The 19,576-nt window shown below is 42.8% G+C and overlaps 2 protein-coding genes across 4 annotated transcripts in view; one reads left to right on the top strand and one right to left on the bottom strand.

Moving 5' to 3' along the window:
- Positions 1–19,576, bottom strand: part of EIF2AK1 (eukaryotic translation initiation factor 2 alpha kinase 1) — a 28,892-nt gene that overhangs the window by 1,728 nt on the left and 7,588 nt on the right. Inside the window, exons 3-14 of one of the 2 annotated variants that reach the window (XM_070566248.1) lie at positions 18,195–18,328; positions 17,009–17,046; positions 16,192–16,291; positions 15,586–15,666; positions 14,824–14,923; positions 13,974–14,034; positions 13,320–13,644; positions 11,967–12,078; positions 8,594–8,694; positions 2,993–3,104; positions 2,677–2,759; positions 1,424–1,657 (exon numbers count right to left, since the gene is read on the bottom strand). In XM_070566248.1, coding sequence (XP_070422349.1) covers positions 1,424–1,657; positions 2,677–2,759; positions 2,993–3,104; positions 8,594–8,694; positions 11,967–12,078; positions 13,320–13,644; positions 13,974–14,034; positions 14,824–14,923; positions 15,586–15,666; positions 16,192–16,291; positions 17,009–17,046; positions 18,195–18,328 — 1,481 coding nt within the window. The remainder of the gene's footprint in view (positions 1–1,423; positions 1,658–2,676; positions 2,760–2,992; positions 3,105–8,593; positions 8,695–11,966; positions 12,079–13,319; positions 13,645–13,973; positions 14,035–14,823; positions 14,924–15,585; positions 15,667–16,191; positions 16,292–17,008; positions 17,047–18,194; positions 18,329–19,576) is intronic. The other variant, XM_008527550.2, reaches the window with a different exon arrangement.
- On the top strand, positions 4,031–8,063 carry ANKRD61 (ankyrin repeat domain 61). 2 transcript variants are annotated; one of them, XM_008527535.2, is made up of 3 exons: positions 4,031–4,337; positions 5,263–5,360; positions 6,954–8,063. In XM_008527535.2, the coding sequence occupies exons 1-3, from the start codon at positions 4,122–4,124 to the stop codon at positions 7,897–7,899; spliced, it is 1,260 nt and encodes a 419-aa protein (XP_008525757.1). In that variant the 5' UTR covers positions 4,031–4,121; the 3' UTR covers positions 7,900–8,063. The 2 variants fall into 2 exon arrangements, with proteins under 2 accessions (XP_008525757.1, XP_070422350.1); XM_070566249.1 differs by having other exon boundaries at positions 5,266–5,360; positions 6,954–8,062.

The raw sequence follows: 19,576 nt of genomic DNA, 5'->3' as shown, positions 1-19,576 counted from the left end.
GCCCCGGGAATTCCGTTGTTTTGACAAACATTTTTAAAGCTTCATGGAACAACTGGAACTTCTCCCATTAATTATTAAGATCCCTTTGCATGGTCTGAGCTCTGCATGGTCATTTTTACAGTCCTGCACTAACGTGCAAGGCAAGGACTGCCTCCATATACAAATTTTATCTGCAGAGGTGTGTATAGGCTATTTTATAAAAACATTTACAAGACAGAAGAAATCCTTATCATAAATACCAAATAACTATGGTCTCTAATAGCCATCTTAACTGGGAGTTAGAAAATCCACTACATACAGGGAAATAAATTTATTTTCAAATACATCTGCTATTTTCAAAAACTCGAAATGTATTACACCTGTTTACCATTCAAGCTAGTAAAATTCACTGTTTTATTTCAAATTAATAAGGCTTAAACAGAAGATAAATCAACTAAACAGTTACTAAAAATGATTCCCAAATTAGTGTGCATCAGAATCACTGAGGGTTTGTTAACGCTCAAGTGACTGCCCCTTTTCTCCCCAGAATTTCTCTTTTAACAGGTCGGGGGAAAGGAGCGGACCTGAGAATTTTATCAAGTACCCAGTGATTTAATACCGCTCGTCTGGAAACTACACTTTGAGAACCACAGCATTAATGCCATGCTGCTCAAACACTGTGTCTGTAAACCACTAGGGGATCCTGTTAAAATGCAGATTCTGACTCAGTATGTCAGCTAGAGCCCAAGATCCTGCATTTCTAACAAGCTCCCAGGTAATACTGATGCTGCTGGTCCAAGGACCACACTTGGAGTAGCAAAGCACTAGAGAATCTGTGAATATATCTGTGAATCTAGCTTTGGTAAATCTTAAAAGTTTGTAGAGGAACAGAATGGATGAGTCATCTTTCCAGTATATGCAGACTAGAAACTATACTTGGCACTCTAACTGTGTGTCAGGAAGGAGGAAGAGAACGGGGTGCCCTGGGGCAGCACCAGATCATGGGACTGAATCACACACTTGACTGCTAACAGATGGCAGAAGGCTAAGGCGGTCCCTGCACCGTCCTTCCAACTGCCTGAGATTTACTGCTGTCTTTACCCTTTGGTATGTGTTCCTTTTTACTAGTAGGTACATTATAATAATTTTTAAAAGGTTATATACCATGGTTGGAAAGGAAAAATAAAACCTTCTGACTTAGCAAGATGAGGCTAGAAAGTGAAGCCTGTAATTGCAATTTCTAGAGTAGACAGGTGGCAGCGGTCATCTTGCTTCCTCGGGCTATGAAAACAAGTGCTACTGGGAACTTTGAGGATGCATTTAATACATTGTTTCCATAAACCTTATTCTAAGCTCAACTGTTCTTCATGAAATATGATCCACAATTTAATCGAGTTCTATTTTAAGCTTCATATTTTCCCCAGCATTAAAAAAATGTACATACGTTTCCGGAATTTTGGAAAAGTTCACTCTGCAGCAGCTGACGAGCAGACGGTCTCTGGGACGAGTTCTTTCTCGTTAAGTGTTGGATGTACTTGGCTTGTACGGGACACCTTTTACCGAGGGATTCAGGTATCTGACCAGTTCTTAAACCTGTTAAAACTTCTGCTCGCTCCATTTCGGTTCCAAATGGCTGGAAGAGCTCTAGCAGGATGACACCCAAGCTATACATGTCTGACTGGAAAAACACGGGGAAAGGGTAATTCAGCAGTGAAATACAAAGTGAGAATAGCAGCTCCAAGTCAGTGCACCGTCCCTAAGAAAGGACAATTTACAGTCTCGACAACAGAGGGAAAAGCGGGCTGGCTCGTCCTTCATAGAGGCAAGTGTCTCCCAGCTAGATCTTCTGCACTGAGAGGTGACAGGTGCTGTCACAATCGCCATCTCTTTAACACTAAAAAGAGGCATGCACGGGCACAAAGGACTGATGGCCAGGTGAGGGGCAGGAATAGTGCCACCACCCACAGCGGTCACTACCACACAACGGTCTCCACCACTCCTTGAAGATCCAAGCCTGGCGCAGACTGAGAGAGAAGGGAGCTGACGTGTGAGTCGGTGCCAGTGTCCCTGGGGCCTACTCAACTCTCATCTCTGCCTCCACTCAGAGTTAAACATTCTTGGTAAAGTTTAACAAAATCTGTGTTACTTTTCCTAAAAATATATTTTTTAGGAGTCTTTACTAGATAGGATGTTAGGAGCAGCCACGGTCTTTTTTGTGGCAGTTCTTTCCCAAACACTAAAAAGCTGAATGAGTCATCGAAAGGAAGAAAATTTATTAGGCTGTTATTTGGAGAAAAGGATTTATTTGAACATTTCTTCAAGAAACAGCGTGGGTTGAAAATTCAAGTGTCATACTTCCCTGTGGCTTTTATTTACCTAAGCTTGAAAACAGGAGAATGAAAGGCTGAAAACAGGCTTCTATGAATTCTAGCTTCCTGAGGTACAGTGACATTTTAAAAAGCTCATTTCAAAAAGAAGTTGTGACACCCACAGATTTAGAAACAGTAAAAATGCAGTCAGATTCAGATGAAAAGTGAGGCTTCCTATCGTGGCAGTTCGATGAAATAGATACCCTAGCATTCTCAGTTACCTCCAAAAACACCTCTACACTGCAACTTCCACCCCACATTTGGTACTTTTTGTTACTTATGACCGCAGAGTAAGTCCAGGAAAAGGGGAAAAAGCAACAAATGCTACCTTGGCGTCGTACTCCGATCCTTCCAACTGTTCGGGTGAAGCGTACAGACAAGTGCCCACTCTGGAAGTATGTGTGGGTGTTCCTACAAATTTGAAAAGCCAAATATTAAACCCTGCGGTGTTAACACTGTCCACGTCAAAGAACGCCGACTCTGACGGGCACGGCGGCTCCCAAGGAAACGTCAATTGCTTTTTGTCTTTATCTTACCTTCGCTATGAAGTCTTTATGATTCTCTTTAAATACTGACATGTTCAACTGTGTCTCTTTTTCCTTCATGCAAAAAAAAAAAAAACCCAGCAACCCAAGAAAACTTACTCTTCCCGTTTCTGTTGGTCCAGTCTGTGTTCTGTATGATGTCGGTACAGGCCAAACCGAAGTCTCCAATTTTCACTTGCTGATCAGGGCCGTGAAGGAAAATATTTCTGGGCTGGAAACAAACAGAACAAATGGATTCCTTCATGTTCTTAAAACAAACAGTAAAAAAATGTGGCTGTCAAGAGTTTTCAACTCGGGAGCAAGTAGCCCCTCAAAAATTAAAAATGAGAGCAGTGGTTCTCAAACTCAGCCACACATTAGAATGACTGGGGGAGCTTTGAAAGATCTCAATGTCCAAGCCACTCCCCAGACCTAACTTAAGCTGGAATTCCTGGGGGTGGACGCAGACATCAGCATTATTTTAAAGGCCCCAGTTTATTCCACGTTTGAGAACCACTAACGTAGAGCATGCTTGTACACAAATGCTCCTCCACCCTGACTGGACATCGGAATCACCCTACAAGCTTTTAAAAACTCCTGTTCCTTCTAACAAGTCAAAGACTTTTTCTTTTTTTAATAAAAAAAAATTTTGCTAATTTTTAAAAGCTCCCAGATGATTCTTCTACGTTAGCCAGGGTTGGGAACGACCAGGTCACACTACAGAGGTATACATTTAGCTCTGTTTAAGCAACCATCACAGACCCTAAACATCTCCCAATGGAACTACTCCTATGCCAGCGAAAAAGGGCACCTGTGTTGGGGGGAGGAGGGGATCCCACTAAAAACTAAAAAATATTCAGGTTAGAAGCTGGGGTTTCTTACTTTAAATGTACTAATTTTAATGTATAAATTCCTCTGTTTTAGCTTTGTTAGCTTTTTTAAACTATAGCTGAATGGGAAGAGAAAACAGAAATGATCTTGTGCGTTAATTAAGATAATCTGGGTGAGTTTTTGTGCTTGAGTAGAACGTCCTAAAAGCCGTGCTTATACTTGGCACTACATGATACAGGAGCAAAGTCTGAAAAAGTCTGGCTCTAATATAAAAACGCATCGTGTTCACGGATACAATTCTCGACAATTCTAGAATAGTTCTAGAACTGGACTGAAGGAATCATAAAGACACTGAAACTGGCTGATTCCGTAACAGGTTGCCCCTGAACTCGTAAGTCCTCACTCTGAAGCTCTTCTCATGGGTAACATACCCAGGAGAGGCAGCAGGAAGCAGGTGGCGGACAGTGGCCAGTCGCCAGAAGAAGACCCATGTGCGGCGCTGCACAGCAAACTCTACGAAGCCATCATGAGGGAAGACTGCACCGCGATCCAGGGGCTTCTAAGAAGCCACCCCGTCAACCAGCCCATGACCATTCTGGCCAACTCCTCCAGCTACAGATTACTTCTGAGCCAGGTACCCGCTCTTTGCTCGCTTTTAAAAAAGACGTGATGCCTCGGAAGGAACACCACCTCATTCTCGGGAACTGATCGAACCTCACTGGCCCCCACCAGGCCCGAGGCTCGGCAGCACATCTCAAGCACACTTGCCATCCAGAGCAGTGCCCTGAGTCTGCAGGGTCTCCCTCTCAGTTATCACACACAAACGGATGCGAGCAATCAGTCTGAGCTCATTTGGTTGGAAGAACATTAATGCCATCTTCTCAAATAAACCAATGGTGATTACTTCCACGTGATGAAATTTTTTTTCTCCTTTTCCATTTTCTGAATTTTTATGCAACGATTAGCACCTTTATAACTAAAATTGTTTTCAAAAAGTCACTCTCTCCTTTACCCCACCCCCTTCCCTTATCTCGCAGTCATGCTGTAAAGCCACTACTTATATATATATATTTGAAGAACTGGCATAAACAGCTCTGCTAATCATAGACAGAACATATGCTGCTTTATCTTTGAAACCCTGAAAAGGCAGGTTTTACTACTGATACTATGACTTTGGCAAAGCTTTAAAAAACACAAACCTCCTTGTCAATCACCCTGTGGATTAACTAAAGAACTAAGTGACTTGACAGCAATTACCATTAATTTTAACACTACGAGCTCTTCACAAGAATCCACTTTCAAAGCTTCAGTAAGTTATTTCTGTTGCCTTGACAAATTTGCATTTATATAATACACAGGTTTTAGAATATGTAATTCACCGGTTTGGGGTCATTTAAAACACGCAAAAGAAAAGGAAAATTTCAATGCATATACCAGAAAAATACGGAACCAATGAGATACTAAACACACTTGTTTCCTTTGAAATAGCAAGCTAACACCATTACTATTTCTAACGACCCAGGGCTCCTTGTAATGTGTACTGGTTTCTTCCCCTGAAGCAGATGCAGTCCATTGTCCCCATTCACCTGGCTGCCGAATACCGCAAGGCACAGAGCTTGCTTTGCTTGTTAGAACACGGCGCTGACCCGGAAGTAAGGTAAGGTAACTCAACAGGCCACCATTTGCAAATGATAGGCATGACTTAGATGTTCCTTTTTCCAGTCCTGTCTGGACTCATCCATTCTTGACGGGTTATGGACTACAAATTATCATGTTTGAACGAACTCATTTCTTTACTGACTAGATGAGAAACTGAAAAACTGGAAATAATGCAGGAACACAAACCAGTCAGCCCATATACAGCATCCTGAGTATTAAGCGCACAGCAATGGCGGCGTAGAAAATGCACGAAGTCCTCGTCACAGCCCACAGGGAGGTTAACAACCTACGTTAGGTGTGAAAAACAAGAAAATGCAAAGAGGCAACGGATTTTCTTATTTATGTCCCTCCACTGGAAAGTACGCTTCATGAAAGAGAAGTTTATCTTGCTCACCAATGTATCTTCACCACCTAACCCAAGGCCTGACATTTAGTAAGTGCCCAACACACAGTACCTGAATGAACGAAAGAATCACATGGCGTAAAAACAACACAACTTCTTGCCCCCACCACATTAAAAGAAAGTTAAGCCCAAATCCTTAACCACGCTCCCAAGAGCCCAGCCGACCTGTCTTGCTCTCACCCGCCCCCTGCGCCACACGGCGCACCCCACCCCAGCTTTGCAGGTCCTCTCAGTCTTTCCACGATGGCCATCACCACGTCGGCCCCTCCTCCTCAGGGGATCCTCAGCGCACCCTTTCCCACCCTTCAAACCGCAGGCTGTCCCCGGGTGAGGCTGTCACACCTCCCTAGGACTTTGCCCACTTGCCATATTTCCTCAGCTGTTTAAATATGTTTACTGTCTTCCATGCTAGACTGTCAGCTCTGCACAGGTAGGGCCTGCCTGCTGCTTCACCACAGCCCTAGCGCAGGGCCTCACACTAAATAAACACGGGGACTGAAACCATCTCTCATTCCGGTGGAGCAGTCGGATGTTTGTCATAGGTTCCCTTTTCTCTGCCAACATAAAGGAATTTTGGAGGCAATCCTGAGAGGTTTCAGGAAAGGAGTAGACAAGCGCCAGGTTGTAAAACGCTCGTTCCACCTGGGCTGGAGCAGGGAATGAAGCAGCTGTGGTGTCACTAACTCCACAGTGACAGCAGCTCTCCAGCTTCACGCCCTGTCCTCCATTCTCCCGACACACGCAGGTGAAAACGCCAGGCAGACGAGCAGACGGGAGCCACTAAGCACCGAGGTGTGGCTCACTTCTCTGTTAACACCAGATCACACTCAAGTCCTCACGATTTTACTGAACGGCTGCTGCCTCAGCACAGCACCGTGCGAGGCGCTGGGGTGCAGAAATCACTAAGATAGAGCCTTGAGGAGGTCGCAGCCCCAGCAGGAGTACCAACATGGAGACAGCTGCTGGAGGAAGCTAAGCCCCTCCATGCTGTGACACATACCACCCTGTCCCCCTAAAATGCTGTGATATCCTGAGAAATTAACAGCAGTGCAGATTTTCAAACACTTCTTTCAAGTCATTACGGGGCATTACTTTAAATAAACGTTGCCTTCTGTAGCACTAACTCTTCGAGTAGAGCCATTCCCACTGTGAATTTGCGGTAACCTGCGATCAATACCTCTGTTCCAGGGACACAAGAGGCCTCACGGCACTACACCTGATGCTCCTGCACTGGCCCATCACTTCTACCACGTGGACAAAACCGGGGAACAGGATCCAAAGGATCCTGACAGACATTCAGAACAACGCCGTAAGGTGTCTCCGCATTCTGTGTGAACACGGAGCTCAGGTGAACGCACGAGTAGACAACAGCAACAAACATTCACCCCTCCACCTGGCCATAATATATGGGACCTATCCAGTCCTCTCCATTTTAGCCCAAAATGGTGCCCATGTCAATGCTATTAATGAATCCAGCATGACGCCCCTTCACATGGCTGCAGACATACTGAACAAGGAGATGATGGAAACGCTGATCACCTGTGGAGCCAACGTGAACTGTGCCGTGTCTTCCACGGGGAACACGGCCCTTAAGCTGGCGGTGTGTACCGCGTCAGGGAAAGCTGGCCGACTGCTGGCCGCGGGCGTGAGCTGCATCCGCCTGCTGCTGATCCACGGAGCCAAAGTAAATGCCCAAGACCACGAAGGTCAAACCGCGATGCACGAGGCATGTTTTGGAGGCAGAGAGGCAATAATCAACCTCTTGCTCGAATTTGAAGCAAATGTCAACATCTTAACAAGAAACGGGGAATCTCCGATCTATATGTACCTTCAGCGCAGCTCCAATACAAGAGACACGGTGCTTCTGGCCAGGCTACTTTACCGCTCTTACCCTCTGAGACTGACCAACAACCAAGGAACTCTACCCGCAGGAATCATGCTCCCAGAATTCCACCTCTTAAGGGAAACCCTAATAAAGTTATCACAAAAACCCTTATCCCTAGAGGATATCTGTAAAAGAAACATCAGAAATATCTATGGCGAGAAATACAAACAACACGTGAAGCAACTTCTCCCAGGGAAGATATGGAATTCTGTCTATGGTTATTATGACTTAGCTTACCTCTTGAAATAAGATCTCGAAGTTTCACAGTGCCATGGAGTTTCAGTAACTCAAATTGCATTTTCTGGTTAGACATGCACCCAGAAAACACTTAACCCATTGCTTTATACATCCCAAATGTACAAACTATTGGTTCTTAAATTTCTTTTGAAAAATAAAATGATTTGCCTATTAACTTTTTGTTCCTAAATATTCTTTTAAATGCATTTCCCATGGTTTAATTTTTGCCCAAAAAGTAAGCAAATTAATTTAAAACTCTCAGCCAAAAAGGTAAATATATTTTCTCTCTTTCTGGATAGTCTGGATAGAGAATAAAAATTCAAATAGTCATTATAGATTTTTAAAACAGCAGAAAAAAATTTCCCATGTTAAATTTCCTTTAAGACGGATAATTACTGAAACCGATTTTACCTCACTGGTGAAATAATATATGAGTATTTCTGTCAGCATTAAATACATTTAGCATCATCAATTATGTTAGTACTCAGAGCATACTTACTACCTGAAAAACAGAGAATTTCCAAATGCTCAAAGATTACTGCCTTTAAACTCAATCTAAAGTTTTCACGTTTTGGACCTATGGAATGACGTCTTATATAAAAGTAATGATAAGCTCCTAAGGTAATGAACTAAGGCACATAATCTCATTTGAGTCAATGAACCCGCGCCAAGTCAACCCTGATAACAGCATTTAGCCTCCCCTTACCTTCAGGTCTCTGTGTACAATTCCCATGTTATGTATGTAAAATACACCTTCCACCAATTGTTGAAAAATTTTCGTTGCAACACTGGCCATAACATAAGGACCTTGAAGTAAAAAAGAAAAAAAGGTTTATTTCTCTAATTTTTTTTACTCATTACATTAACATCTAAATGTTGAACGCATTAAGTTTAACATAACATTCCGATTTTCAACAAAGTTAACACTCCAAAATGGTTTCAAACTAAAAATTAGCAGGGAGGGCTCCTCAGCTAGCAAAGAAACAATCACAAACTGGCACCCAACAGGCAATGGACTTTGTGTCACCAGAAAGTGAGGACATCTCGCTTCACTCAGAGCCCCTGTATTAATTACTTTGTAAACAATCAGATGTTGTTTACGTCCCCTTCAACCCTTCACATCCTGCGGTTTAATGCTAATAAATCTAAAACCTGGCCACTGTGGATTAAAGACATTATTACAAACAACGGACTAAAATTTACTGACAAATGAAATACGTGGCAGGGGGGTAATAAATCAATTATTTCGTCCATTAATGTGAGAACATGTGAATTTAGAGAGTGGAGAGATTTTGTAGGACTACAACAAACAAAAACTGATGAACAAAAATAATCCTAGAGTTTTCCAGCCAAGTAAGCTTAGTAATATAATAAGAACTTGGTAGCTCTTCTCTATTCAGTCATTTTAAATCATAAACCTATTGTTTACCTTCAAGCACAAGAACACTCCATGTTCCCTTCTCCTCCTTGAATGAGCCTACAGCTCAAACCTAATCCACTCTCTTTTTTTTTCCTCCCCAAAGCTGCAGTACATAGTTGTACATTCTAGCTGTAAGTCCTTCTCTACGAGCCGCTGCCACAGCACGGCTGCTAACAGATGAGTGGTATAGTTCTGCAACTGGGAACCGAACCTGGGCCGCCGAAGCAGAGAGCACCAAAATGAACAGCTAGACACCATCAGGGCTGGCTCCACACTCTCCTTCTATATTATCTAGCTTATAACTTAGAGATCTCAAGTACTTGAGAAAACAGAAAACTGTGTGTGTGTGTGTGTGTGTGTCTGTGTGTGTGTAAAAACAATGGCTCCACTACCAGCACCTCCACTATGACGCCCCTTCACACTGAAGTGACTAACCTCCTGTCTGGGTAGAAATTCAAGAAGGGCTTTTTGATTTTCACAACTATTCAGAACTACCCTCCTTTGGTCTGTGTCCAATGTGGTTCTCAATTTAACACACCTAACACACCCCAGTGGGGGGCAACTGTTAGAGGCTTCGGTAATCACACGCGGACCGGACCCAGAGAGAACAGTTTCCACTCGCCCAGTGCTACCTTCCTCACACTGCCGGCTCGAATCCTCACAACAGCCCCACAAAATGGGGACGACCCACATTTAACAGGTGAGGAAAAAGACTGAGACCAGTTCCCTAACCTGCCCAAAACCTTATAGCCGGTCAGGACTAGAGCCAGTATTCAAAGGCAGCCGATCACTCAGGGGCTTGCTGGGAACGACTAACATAAAAATGTAATTGATGGAGAGCTATACACAGAGCTAGCATACTACAAAGTTAAAACTTCTTAAAATATTTTTACAAGAAAAATACACATCGTGCTAGCAGTATCATACGTATCTTGCCTTCACTGCTTTGACAGGCTTATTGTACTGGATGGCGTAAATCAGAGCTCTCAGCCCGTCCTTCATTAGGGACTCATTCGGCAAAAGGAAATTTAAAGACTGACTGCATGCAGGACTGCAGTAAACCAGCCTCCTTGCCATAAAGACATCGGCACAGAGCACTACAATGCCCACGCAGCAGGCAGAGCAGCAGTGCCCTTCCCAGGGCACTGAAAAGTCCCCACACTCCTGCCACGACGGAACTGAGCAAAGCCTGGCACGTCCTGATTACACGGTAAACAGAGGGGCGTCAAGAAGCCACTGGAGGGCGATGTTACGTTTCTGACTCCCCTGGAAGCCAGTCTAAGATTTCGAGTAGGTTAACAGACCTACATTTTAGATCAAATAAAGGGATATAGTATCATCAGAAGTGAAAAGCAAATGATTAACGATGGATATTTACTTTAGCCTTTATTTAAAAACAGGTCACTTGTGTCCTCCATTTTGATAATCTAATACAGTGAATTTCAACTTTGGCTACACATTAGAATTATCAAGAGAACTTTAAAAAAGATACCAAAGGCTACGCCCTATCCTAAACCAATTATATAAAAATGACTGGTATGGTCCCAGACAATGCCCTTTTTAAAAAACAGACTTTATTTTTTAGAACCGTCTTAGATTTACAGAAAAATTGAGAAGACAGTACAGACAGTTCCCACTGACCCCACACCCTGTTTTCCCTGTCATTAACATCTGACTTAGCATGGGACGTCGGTCACAGCTAACGCGCCAATACTGACACAGTCCACGGCTTATTCAGATTTCCCTGGTTTCTACCTACGGTCCTTTTTCTCTTCGAGGATTCCACCCAGGACACCACATTACATTCAGGTGTCCTGTCTCCTGAGGTTCCTCAGGTCTGTGACAGCTCTCAGACTTCTGCTTACGATGACCTTGACAGTTCTGAGAGGCACCGGGCAGGGATTCTGCAGATCGTCCCTCAGCGGGGAAGTGTCTGACGCTCTCTCAGGATAGGGCTGGGACATGGGTTTCTGGGAGGAAGCCCACAGAGATACAGTGCCCTTCTCACCACACCTTATCAAGGGCGCATCTATCAACACGACTTCGCACTGTCAAGGTTGGCCTTGATCACTGGCTGAGGTGGTGTCTGTCAGGTTTCTCTACTGTAAAGTTATTCTTATTCATCGACAACATTTATTTTTAAAAGTTCCCCAGGTGATTCCAATGTGCAGCCTAAGCTGAGAACCAGTGTTATAATTCAAAAATATTAACCTAACAGAGGATTTCCAGAGGATATATAACTGCAGGGAGGGAGGCACAGCTGGATCTTGACGGAGACAAGTTTCACACCACATACCCTTCTATAAGGGTTTCTTTAAAGGTGTTCTGGTTTTTTTGGTAAGAGTACCACATTTTCAAGTTAAAAAAATAAAACAGAACAAGCACGTAAGTTTTTTCCTTAAAAAATTTTTTACAGTCCCCAAATCATTAACCTAAATTCTAGCATAGTACAACTTAAACCAACAAACTACGATCCATCACAGAGAAAATTAACTTCCAAATACCTATTTGTTTTTGAAAAATGTTGAAATAAGCTAACTGTTTCTTTGGTTTAGAAGAAGTGAATTTTTCCCCACTCCAAAGCAGCTGGAGGCAGAAGGCAGCTCTAACTCCATCCTCATCTCCCAGCCCAGTGCTCGCAGACCCACGAGGTACTTACAAGCAGATTCGTCCACACACTCTCGGCCGCGCCTGTTCCTCTCGGCGATCCAGTCCCACAGCGAAAGCTCACACAGCTGCATCTGGATGTGCAGCATGAGATGGTACTGCACCTGGGGGGACACATCGCTGGCTCCCGACTGCACGATTTGCTCACGTTATGCATTTAGTCAACAAATGCTCACTCTAGGCCAAGCATAGGGCTAGGGGCTGAGGACAGAGACGACAGACACAGGCCTGCCCAAGAAGCCCAAAGTCTAGGGAGGGAGACAGAGAAGTAAAGCCATATACAAAATGGTGTGTCATGATCCAGGGGGCCAGGGGTGGGCCCAGCTGGGGTGAGGCAGGTGTCAAATGGCAGGAGCTCTCAAATGTGACACTGAGCCACTGGGCCTGAAACTGTCGGGTCTGCTCACGACGTAAACAGTTTTGACAGCTCAGATAAAGTATCAAAGAATGGCTGTACAGTATTCTACTCCTTTATGTGTACCCCAAAGTATATACACACTTTGGCTGGCTTCACACCGCACACACGAGTAACTTGCTCAAGGCGAAGGTAAGCAAAAATGAAGCTCACTGGAGCCCACTCATTTAGGCATTCAGGAGAATTTTCCACATTTCATCAGAGAAATGAAACAATTCTGATTAAAAATCCCTCAGACTCAGCTCCTTGGTACTCAGGTGAATCTGTTCAAAGTTTATGCTTCACATAAAAACACCCTCACAGAGCCACATATTCCTGAACAAGAAGAATTAATTCTGTGTGCGTATATGTAGAAGGCATATTTTTATAATCCCAACTGGACAGATCACATGTAGACACTGTTAATGTTCACTTTTTTTAATACTAATACTCAATGCTGGTGACAGTACGTGGAGCCTCACCAGCCTATCAGCGTAACCTTCAGCCAGAGCATGAAGAAAACTGGCTTGGTGATCCTACCAGGACACTCTCCTAAAGCCATGCTCCACAACAGAGGAAACCTTTCTGCATAAATACATTTTTACAGCATGATGCTAACGTCCATCAGAAACAGACTGCGAACGATGCTTCCAACTCCGGGGTACACATACGAGAATACCCAGAGGGGGAACTGACCAGACAGGGAGGTCAGAAGAGGATTTGGGGGCGTCAACTAATTGAAGGTGGGATGACGAAATACAAGGGCTGGATGTCAGGAGGGAACATGGTGGGAAGAAGAGAGTGAACACAGGGCAGAAGCAGAGAGGGAGGAGTGCAAGGTGGGAAGTCGGCTGAGGAAGAGGGAAGGCCACAGCTAATCACAGTCTCACAGTCTTTTATATGATCATCACGGGGAAGCATTACATCAGCAGGCTGTGGGAAGTAATCTACCTCTGTCTGCCCCAACAAGTTTAACTTTCCTTCAGAAGATTCCTCAGTGGACGTGAAATTCTCTTCTAAGTCTGAATTATGCCTAGGGGGCAGCTGATGCTCAAGAATGGATCTTGAAGACAAATCAGCCAAGCCATTTCCTTGGAGCTCACTGGATGATTCAAATTCACTGTCTCTTGTGATTAAATTGCTGGTGTAGTTCACCAATCTGTTATTCTGATTTTCCACGCCAGATTCTCCAAAGGATTTTTCTTTTTCTGGGGTGAACTCGGCGAAGATAATGGATGAGCCGTTACTTTCATCATTTTTAACATCATACTGATCTCTGGAGGAAAAAAAAAAAACAGTAAAGATAAAAATCAATGTGAAAAAAGACCCAGAGTAACTCAACAGTTCCTTCAGGTTTCTATGACTCTCGCTGGTAAACTCCTGAAAAAAATGGCATCGAATCTGTCTAGCAGCAACATTTATGTAAAACACTGACAGAAAATATCTAAGAGGAAGAAATAATTTAACACTTTGTAATGAAAATAAGCAAAAAGAAAGTCTAAAACACTCCTGGGCAGCTAGGAGCAAAAAGCGAAGGCAATCAATCCAATGCAGGTGACAGCGGGTAATGTTCGGTGTGTAGAAGGCACACAGCAGTCCACATACCTCTCGTCCTCCCGGTCAGAGATCACTTCCAGGGATGGCAACTGAAGAGAAATCCTATCTGCTGAACAAAAACCACAGAAAATCTTCAAGAAGCCCAGTTTTCTAATTTATAGTCAAAGGCAGAGCTAAAATACACAAATAATACTAAATGAGACCTCAGGTCTAAAATGTCATGACTTTCTGGCAAAATACAACACAAGCAGCTTACTCCAATGACTGGCACATTTTAGGAACTCCCAGAAACAGAGCTGTTCCACTACAGCAGGGGTCAGCAGACTTTCTGTAGGGCACCTGAGAGTAAACATTTTAGGGTCTTGGGGCTGGCCCCGTGGCCGAGTGGTTAAGTTCGCACGCTCCGCTGCAGGCGGCCCAGTGTTTCGTTGGTTCGAATCCTGGGCGCGGACATGGCACTGCTCATCAAAGCACGCTGAGGCATCGTCCCACGTGCCACAACTAGAAGGACCCACAACGAAGAATACACAACTATGCACTGGGGGGCTTTGGGCAGAAAAAGGAAAAAAATAAAATCTTAAAACAAAAAAAAACATTTTAGGGTCTTGGGGCCCTATGGGACTCTGCTGCAACTATGAAGGCTGCCGCTGCAGAGCAAAAGCAGCCATGGACAATACATACGAACGAGCCTCTGTTCTAAGAAGCTTTATTTATTGACACCGAAATGTGAATTTCATAAAATTTTCACAAAATATTAATCTTTTGAGTCCTTTTAACTATTTAAAAATGTACAAACACATTCTCAGCTTGTGGGATGTATAAAAATAGGCGTGGGCCAGATTTGGCCCCCTGGCTAAAGTCTGCTGGCCCTTCAACTATACCATCAAAAATGGCTTACCTTGCGTTTGGGCCACGTGCACGTGTTCTATCCAAGCGGTGTGATAGCCGACGATATTAGGATGCTGGAGCCCCGCCAGCACCTTCACTTCCCGGAGTACCTAAAGAAGAAACACACTCAGTTCTGGCTTTTACTGATAATTTGTTACACGTTCATGGTCCCAAATACTACCTTGTTCCAGAGCAAAATAACAAAAAGCCGTCTGCCCAAAAAATCTAAACTATGTTAAGATAATGGGAATATTTTTGTGAGAGACAAATAGCAATTGTTACAGCAACTAAATAGCTTACGTGCATACAGCACTTCCTACTTCTCATAACTCATTTATAATCATTCTCTCATTTGATGCCTATGAGGAAGTCCAGTTCTCCAAGGTAAATGAAACCCCTGTTGTCACCACTATTTCAAAGGCGGGAGACAGAAGCGGCTTAGAGGACTAGGTCATTTGCCCGGGACCACATGGCATGTCAGGGAGAAGATTGGGATCCGAATTCAGCTCACGTTTTTTTCATAACAAGTTGTATTGTATGTGAATAATTTACTTAAAAAATTAATTTCCCCAGCAATGACCCTGAAATATGGTCAATCTGAAGTAGCTTAAAAAAAAAATTTAGTTTTGATGTTTATTTTACTGTCCCCATTCTTAGTAAACTGGCAATCCATACCACCATTTGCCAAATATATACACACATAAACATGTAACTCTTTCAAAAGGACCTAAATACTCAATTTTTCAAAACAAATAAATTTTTTAAATCATACCTTCATGCAATCTGTTTTAGTTGCACCTTTAATCAGGATTTTTTTAATTGCATAATACTGACCATCTAATTTATTCCTGACCTAAAAAGTAGAGGAAAAGACAAAGTATATTGTGCCATTAAATTCCAGCTGAATAAAGAAACTGTTGCCAATCTTTTTTTTCCTCCCCAAATCCCCCCAGTACATAGTTGCATATTTTAGTTGTGGGTCCTTCTAAGTGTGGCATGTGGGACGCCGCATCACCATGGTCTGATGAGCAGTGCCATGTCTGCACTCAAGATCCAAACCAGCGAAACCCTGGGCTGCCAAAGTGGAGCGTGGGAACTTAACCACTCAGCCACAGGGCTGGCCCCAGTAATACATTTTTAATAAAAATTAACTAGAGAACAAAAACTCAAAGTTTCCAGAATCCACCTAAACTACCAATGTAGTTAGGAAAAAACGTGAACCTGCCCCCTTCCCTATAAAAGACAAATCTCACTGAAAAGTAAATATTTATGATTTCTAGGAACTTTCCTTGCAGCACTTTAAATAATATTAATGAAAACAACTTCTCAAAACACATTTATTTGCGTAGTAGGTCAAAGCAAACGTGTGGAAAACAACCTTGTACACTCTTCCGTAGCCACCTTTTCCTAAGACCGCAAGCTCTTCAAATTCATTTAAGTAACGTGACGTTTGCGCTTCAAAGGCTATTTCCCTTGACCTGAAAGTTGAATACAAACAGTCAACCAATGTGACAACAAGAGAGAATCAAAATGTCCTTGGATGGTCCATGCTCACCGTACTACCAACCGGCCAAACCTCTTAATCAGGACATTGTGGAAATTCGGAAAGGATGACCTAAAACGAAACTTTTCTTTCTCTCTGAAGAAAACATTCGCTCAGCAAATCAAGAGTGTAATAACGATAGCAAAGGGATCATGAATCTAATTTAAGTATTTTACCAGTAATTAGTATTTCACTAAGAAATTAGCATCGAAGTTTTAGAGCAGGAATCCTAAGGATGAGTAACAGGCAGCCGTGGATTAGCTGAGCTCAGCAATAAATTTACTTATATTTCTTAATGATTCAGACCAGTTACAGATTTCAAAACTAGCATTTCCCACATACAGCTGAAATTCAACGGTGTGCCCCTGACCCAGCCTGGATAGCAGTAGCCTGAATTAAGGGTGAGGCTGACGGAACCCACACCGAACGGGCAGCAGGGGATCAAAGAGGACGGAGTGACAAGTAAAGCAAATCGTGGAGCAGTAATTAACTGCTGAGAACAAAGTTCTTAATCTTCATAAAACACCCTAAGTACATTATTTTTTCACCTCAATAGTAAATTTCTGATTAATTCAGGATAAATTCTTAATCCTGACTGCTTTTGGATAGTTTGTATAATCTCTGTATAATCAAGAAAGTATTTAACACATACCTGATCTTCTGGATGTGAGAATTATCCTCACAAGGATCCTAAAAGCAAAGAGTTACTTTGAAAAAGCGTTTTAAAAATTCCAGGGAATAAGGAATCTATCAAAATCCAATGTCATGTGAATAGTCCCAATTGCTCAGACAACATTAGGACAAAAAAAACCAAAAATCACCCAATGGCTTTTTCAATATTACTTAAGAGCTTACAAGGGAAACTGTTTCTCTCTTAACCAAAAGATCACTACCAAAAGAGCGGTATTCTTGCTATCCACTGAGAAAGCTGAGTGTTTACCAAGGAGCTCCATCAGCAAACAACGTTGACTTCATCTTCAAAATATATGCAGGAACTGACCGCTTCTCACACCTCCACTGCTACCACCCATGCCGAGCCCCCATCACCTCTCGCCTGTACAACTGCACTGTCTCCCTGCTTCTGCCCCTGCTCTCCTCCGTCTACTCTCAACACAGGAGCTGGTGCGATCCCACTAAAAGGTGAGTCAGATTATGTCGCTCCTCTGCTCAAAATCCCGCAGTGCTTCCCATCTTAAACTCTGAGCAAAAACCAAAGATGTTAAAATGGTCTCAGTTCCTACTCCATCTGTCTGTCTCGCTGCACTCCTTGCCCCTCCTCTCCCACCCTCTCCCCCTGCTTACTCTAGTCCAGCCAAAGCCTGCCTGTCAGCTTCCCAAACAGGCCAAGCACCCTGTGACCTCAGGGCCCTTGCAGTTATGGTTCCTCTGCCTGGAACGCCTTCCCTCCTCGTTCTCTCAACTTCGGCTCCCAACTTAAACGACACCAACACCGTCTCAGGGAGGCCCTCCTGGCAACCTTCTACATAAAATTCACACATCTTCTAAGGCCATTCTCTGCTTTAGGTTTCTCTTTAACACTTACAACCATCTAACACCCTACATATATTTTTTCTCTTCTATTGTTTACCGCCCCTCATTAGAACATAAGCTCCATGAGGGGAGAGATTTCTGTCTGTTTTGTTCACTTCTTGAACCCCAGCACTTACAAGAGAGCCTAACACGTGCTTGTCATTCAGTGAACATTTGTTGAATAAGCAAATTAAAGTTTACATTCTTACGAAGCTGTTGTATAACCAGGATTTCACAATGCTTTAAAACAGAGTTCTCTTGAACTTACAGTGTCTTGTCATACATGAAGGACACTGTTTAGCGCTCACCTGACGAACTCTCTCCTTAGCCGACCTCATCAAATGGGTGATGGCCCTGTTGTGATGTAGCCTCAGGGAGCTGAACTCGTCGCTGCAAGTGAAGGAAGACAGCAGGCCCATCTTGATGAAGGTCTGACAAAGTACTAGAAAGAGAATACGAAAAACGATTATGAGAAAGGCCATCAATATAATGGCAATTATAAAGAGTAGACAGAAAACAAAGAGCAATAATAGCCTCCGGAAAAAAAATAGCTCTATAATAAAAAAAGTTACGTTTATGCACACATTACAACTTGGGGATTGGGTCTCTAAAAGAGAGGGAACAGGTGGTACCCTCAGTGATCAGGAGCACATCCATAATTACCTATCTGATGCTTAAGAGTCATTTGTCCACCATGTCTGATCAATCAGTAAAGTACTAAGCTGCATTTTTTAAAAAGGCAAGAAAAAACGTAACCACAGCAGTCTTCCAACATTCAAACACATTACACTTTGCTGACAGACAACAAGATGAGATCATAAAGGCAGAAGTGGAAGCAAATGATCAGAACTGACAACAAAAGTGAACAGTAACTGTTGTTTTTGATTGCAGAGTATCTTTAACCAATATACAAAGAGCACATAAGAGGTGCGCATACAGACCAAATGCCAGGTGGAAAGTCAAGTCTGAAGTCACAATTCCAGGCTTCTCAGAAAAAGAAGTTTCTACAAAAGTGCTAGGTTTTTACTCATTCAAGGAATACAAACACCATAGAGAATATTCTTTCTATATGGAAAACTGTCCATTTAGATTATCAACTAACTCAATCTCATCAAAAACATTTAAATATATGTTGTTTAAAAGTTGAGTCATCTAATTGAGAAGGAGATCTGATCGGTGGTTACCAGGGAAAAGGGGGGGTGGGGGGAGGGTACGGAGGGGGAAGTGGTGTACCCACAACATGACTAACAAAAATGTACAACTGAAATCTCACAAGGTTGTAATCTATCATAACATTAATAAAAAAAAAAAAAAAAAAAGTTGAGTCATCTAAAAAGGATATATACAAGGAATTCAAAAATATCTTAAAATCAGCAAGATTCACAGATTTGCTTTAATTAGGAGCAAGAGTACTATATATAATCGGCTTTTCTAGATAATGAGCCCAATACAATAATCCCCAGGTACCGATGCTCTGGAACCTAAAGAACAGTCCCTTTTGTATAACCCACCTCCCCACCACATATTCAGGAAAACAATAAGTGTACACTGTACAAATAATATTTACCATTTTTCACGTCCCATCAAGTTCACCAAAACAATCGACCTTTAACTAAAAATATTACATTCTAAGATCACATAAAAGCATCTATAAGTTTGAGGATTTCCAACACCAAACAAGACTTAGAAA

This window comes from Equus przewalskii, chromosome 12 (genome assembly GCF_037783145.1).
Source record: "Equus przewalskii isolate Varuska chromosome 12, EquPr2, whole genome shotgun sequence".
Classification (NCBI taxonomy): Eukaryota; Metazoa; Chordata; class Mammalia; order Perissodactyla; family Equidae; genus Equus; species Equus przewalskii.
The sequence above is the reverse complement of the archived record's forward strand: the minus strand, read 5'-3'. Positions and strand labels throughout refer to the sequence as shown.

What these genes read in the sequence shown, in the direction of transcription:
- ANKRD61 (XM_008527535.2), top strand. Translation starts at nt 4,122, where the DNA reads ATGGGTAACATACCCAGGAGAGGCAGCAGGAAGCAGGTGGCGGACAGT. An exon ending in ACAGATTACTTCTGAGCCAG is followed by an intron (nt 4,338 to 5,262) that starts GTACCCGCTCTT and finishes CTTCCCCTGAAG; the next exon opens with CAGATGCAGTCCATTGTCCC. An exon ending in GGCGCTGACCCGGAAGTAAG is followed by an intron (nt 5,361 to 6,953) that starts GTAAGGTAACTC and finishes CCTCTGTTCCAG; the next exon opens with GGACACAAGAGGCCTCACGG.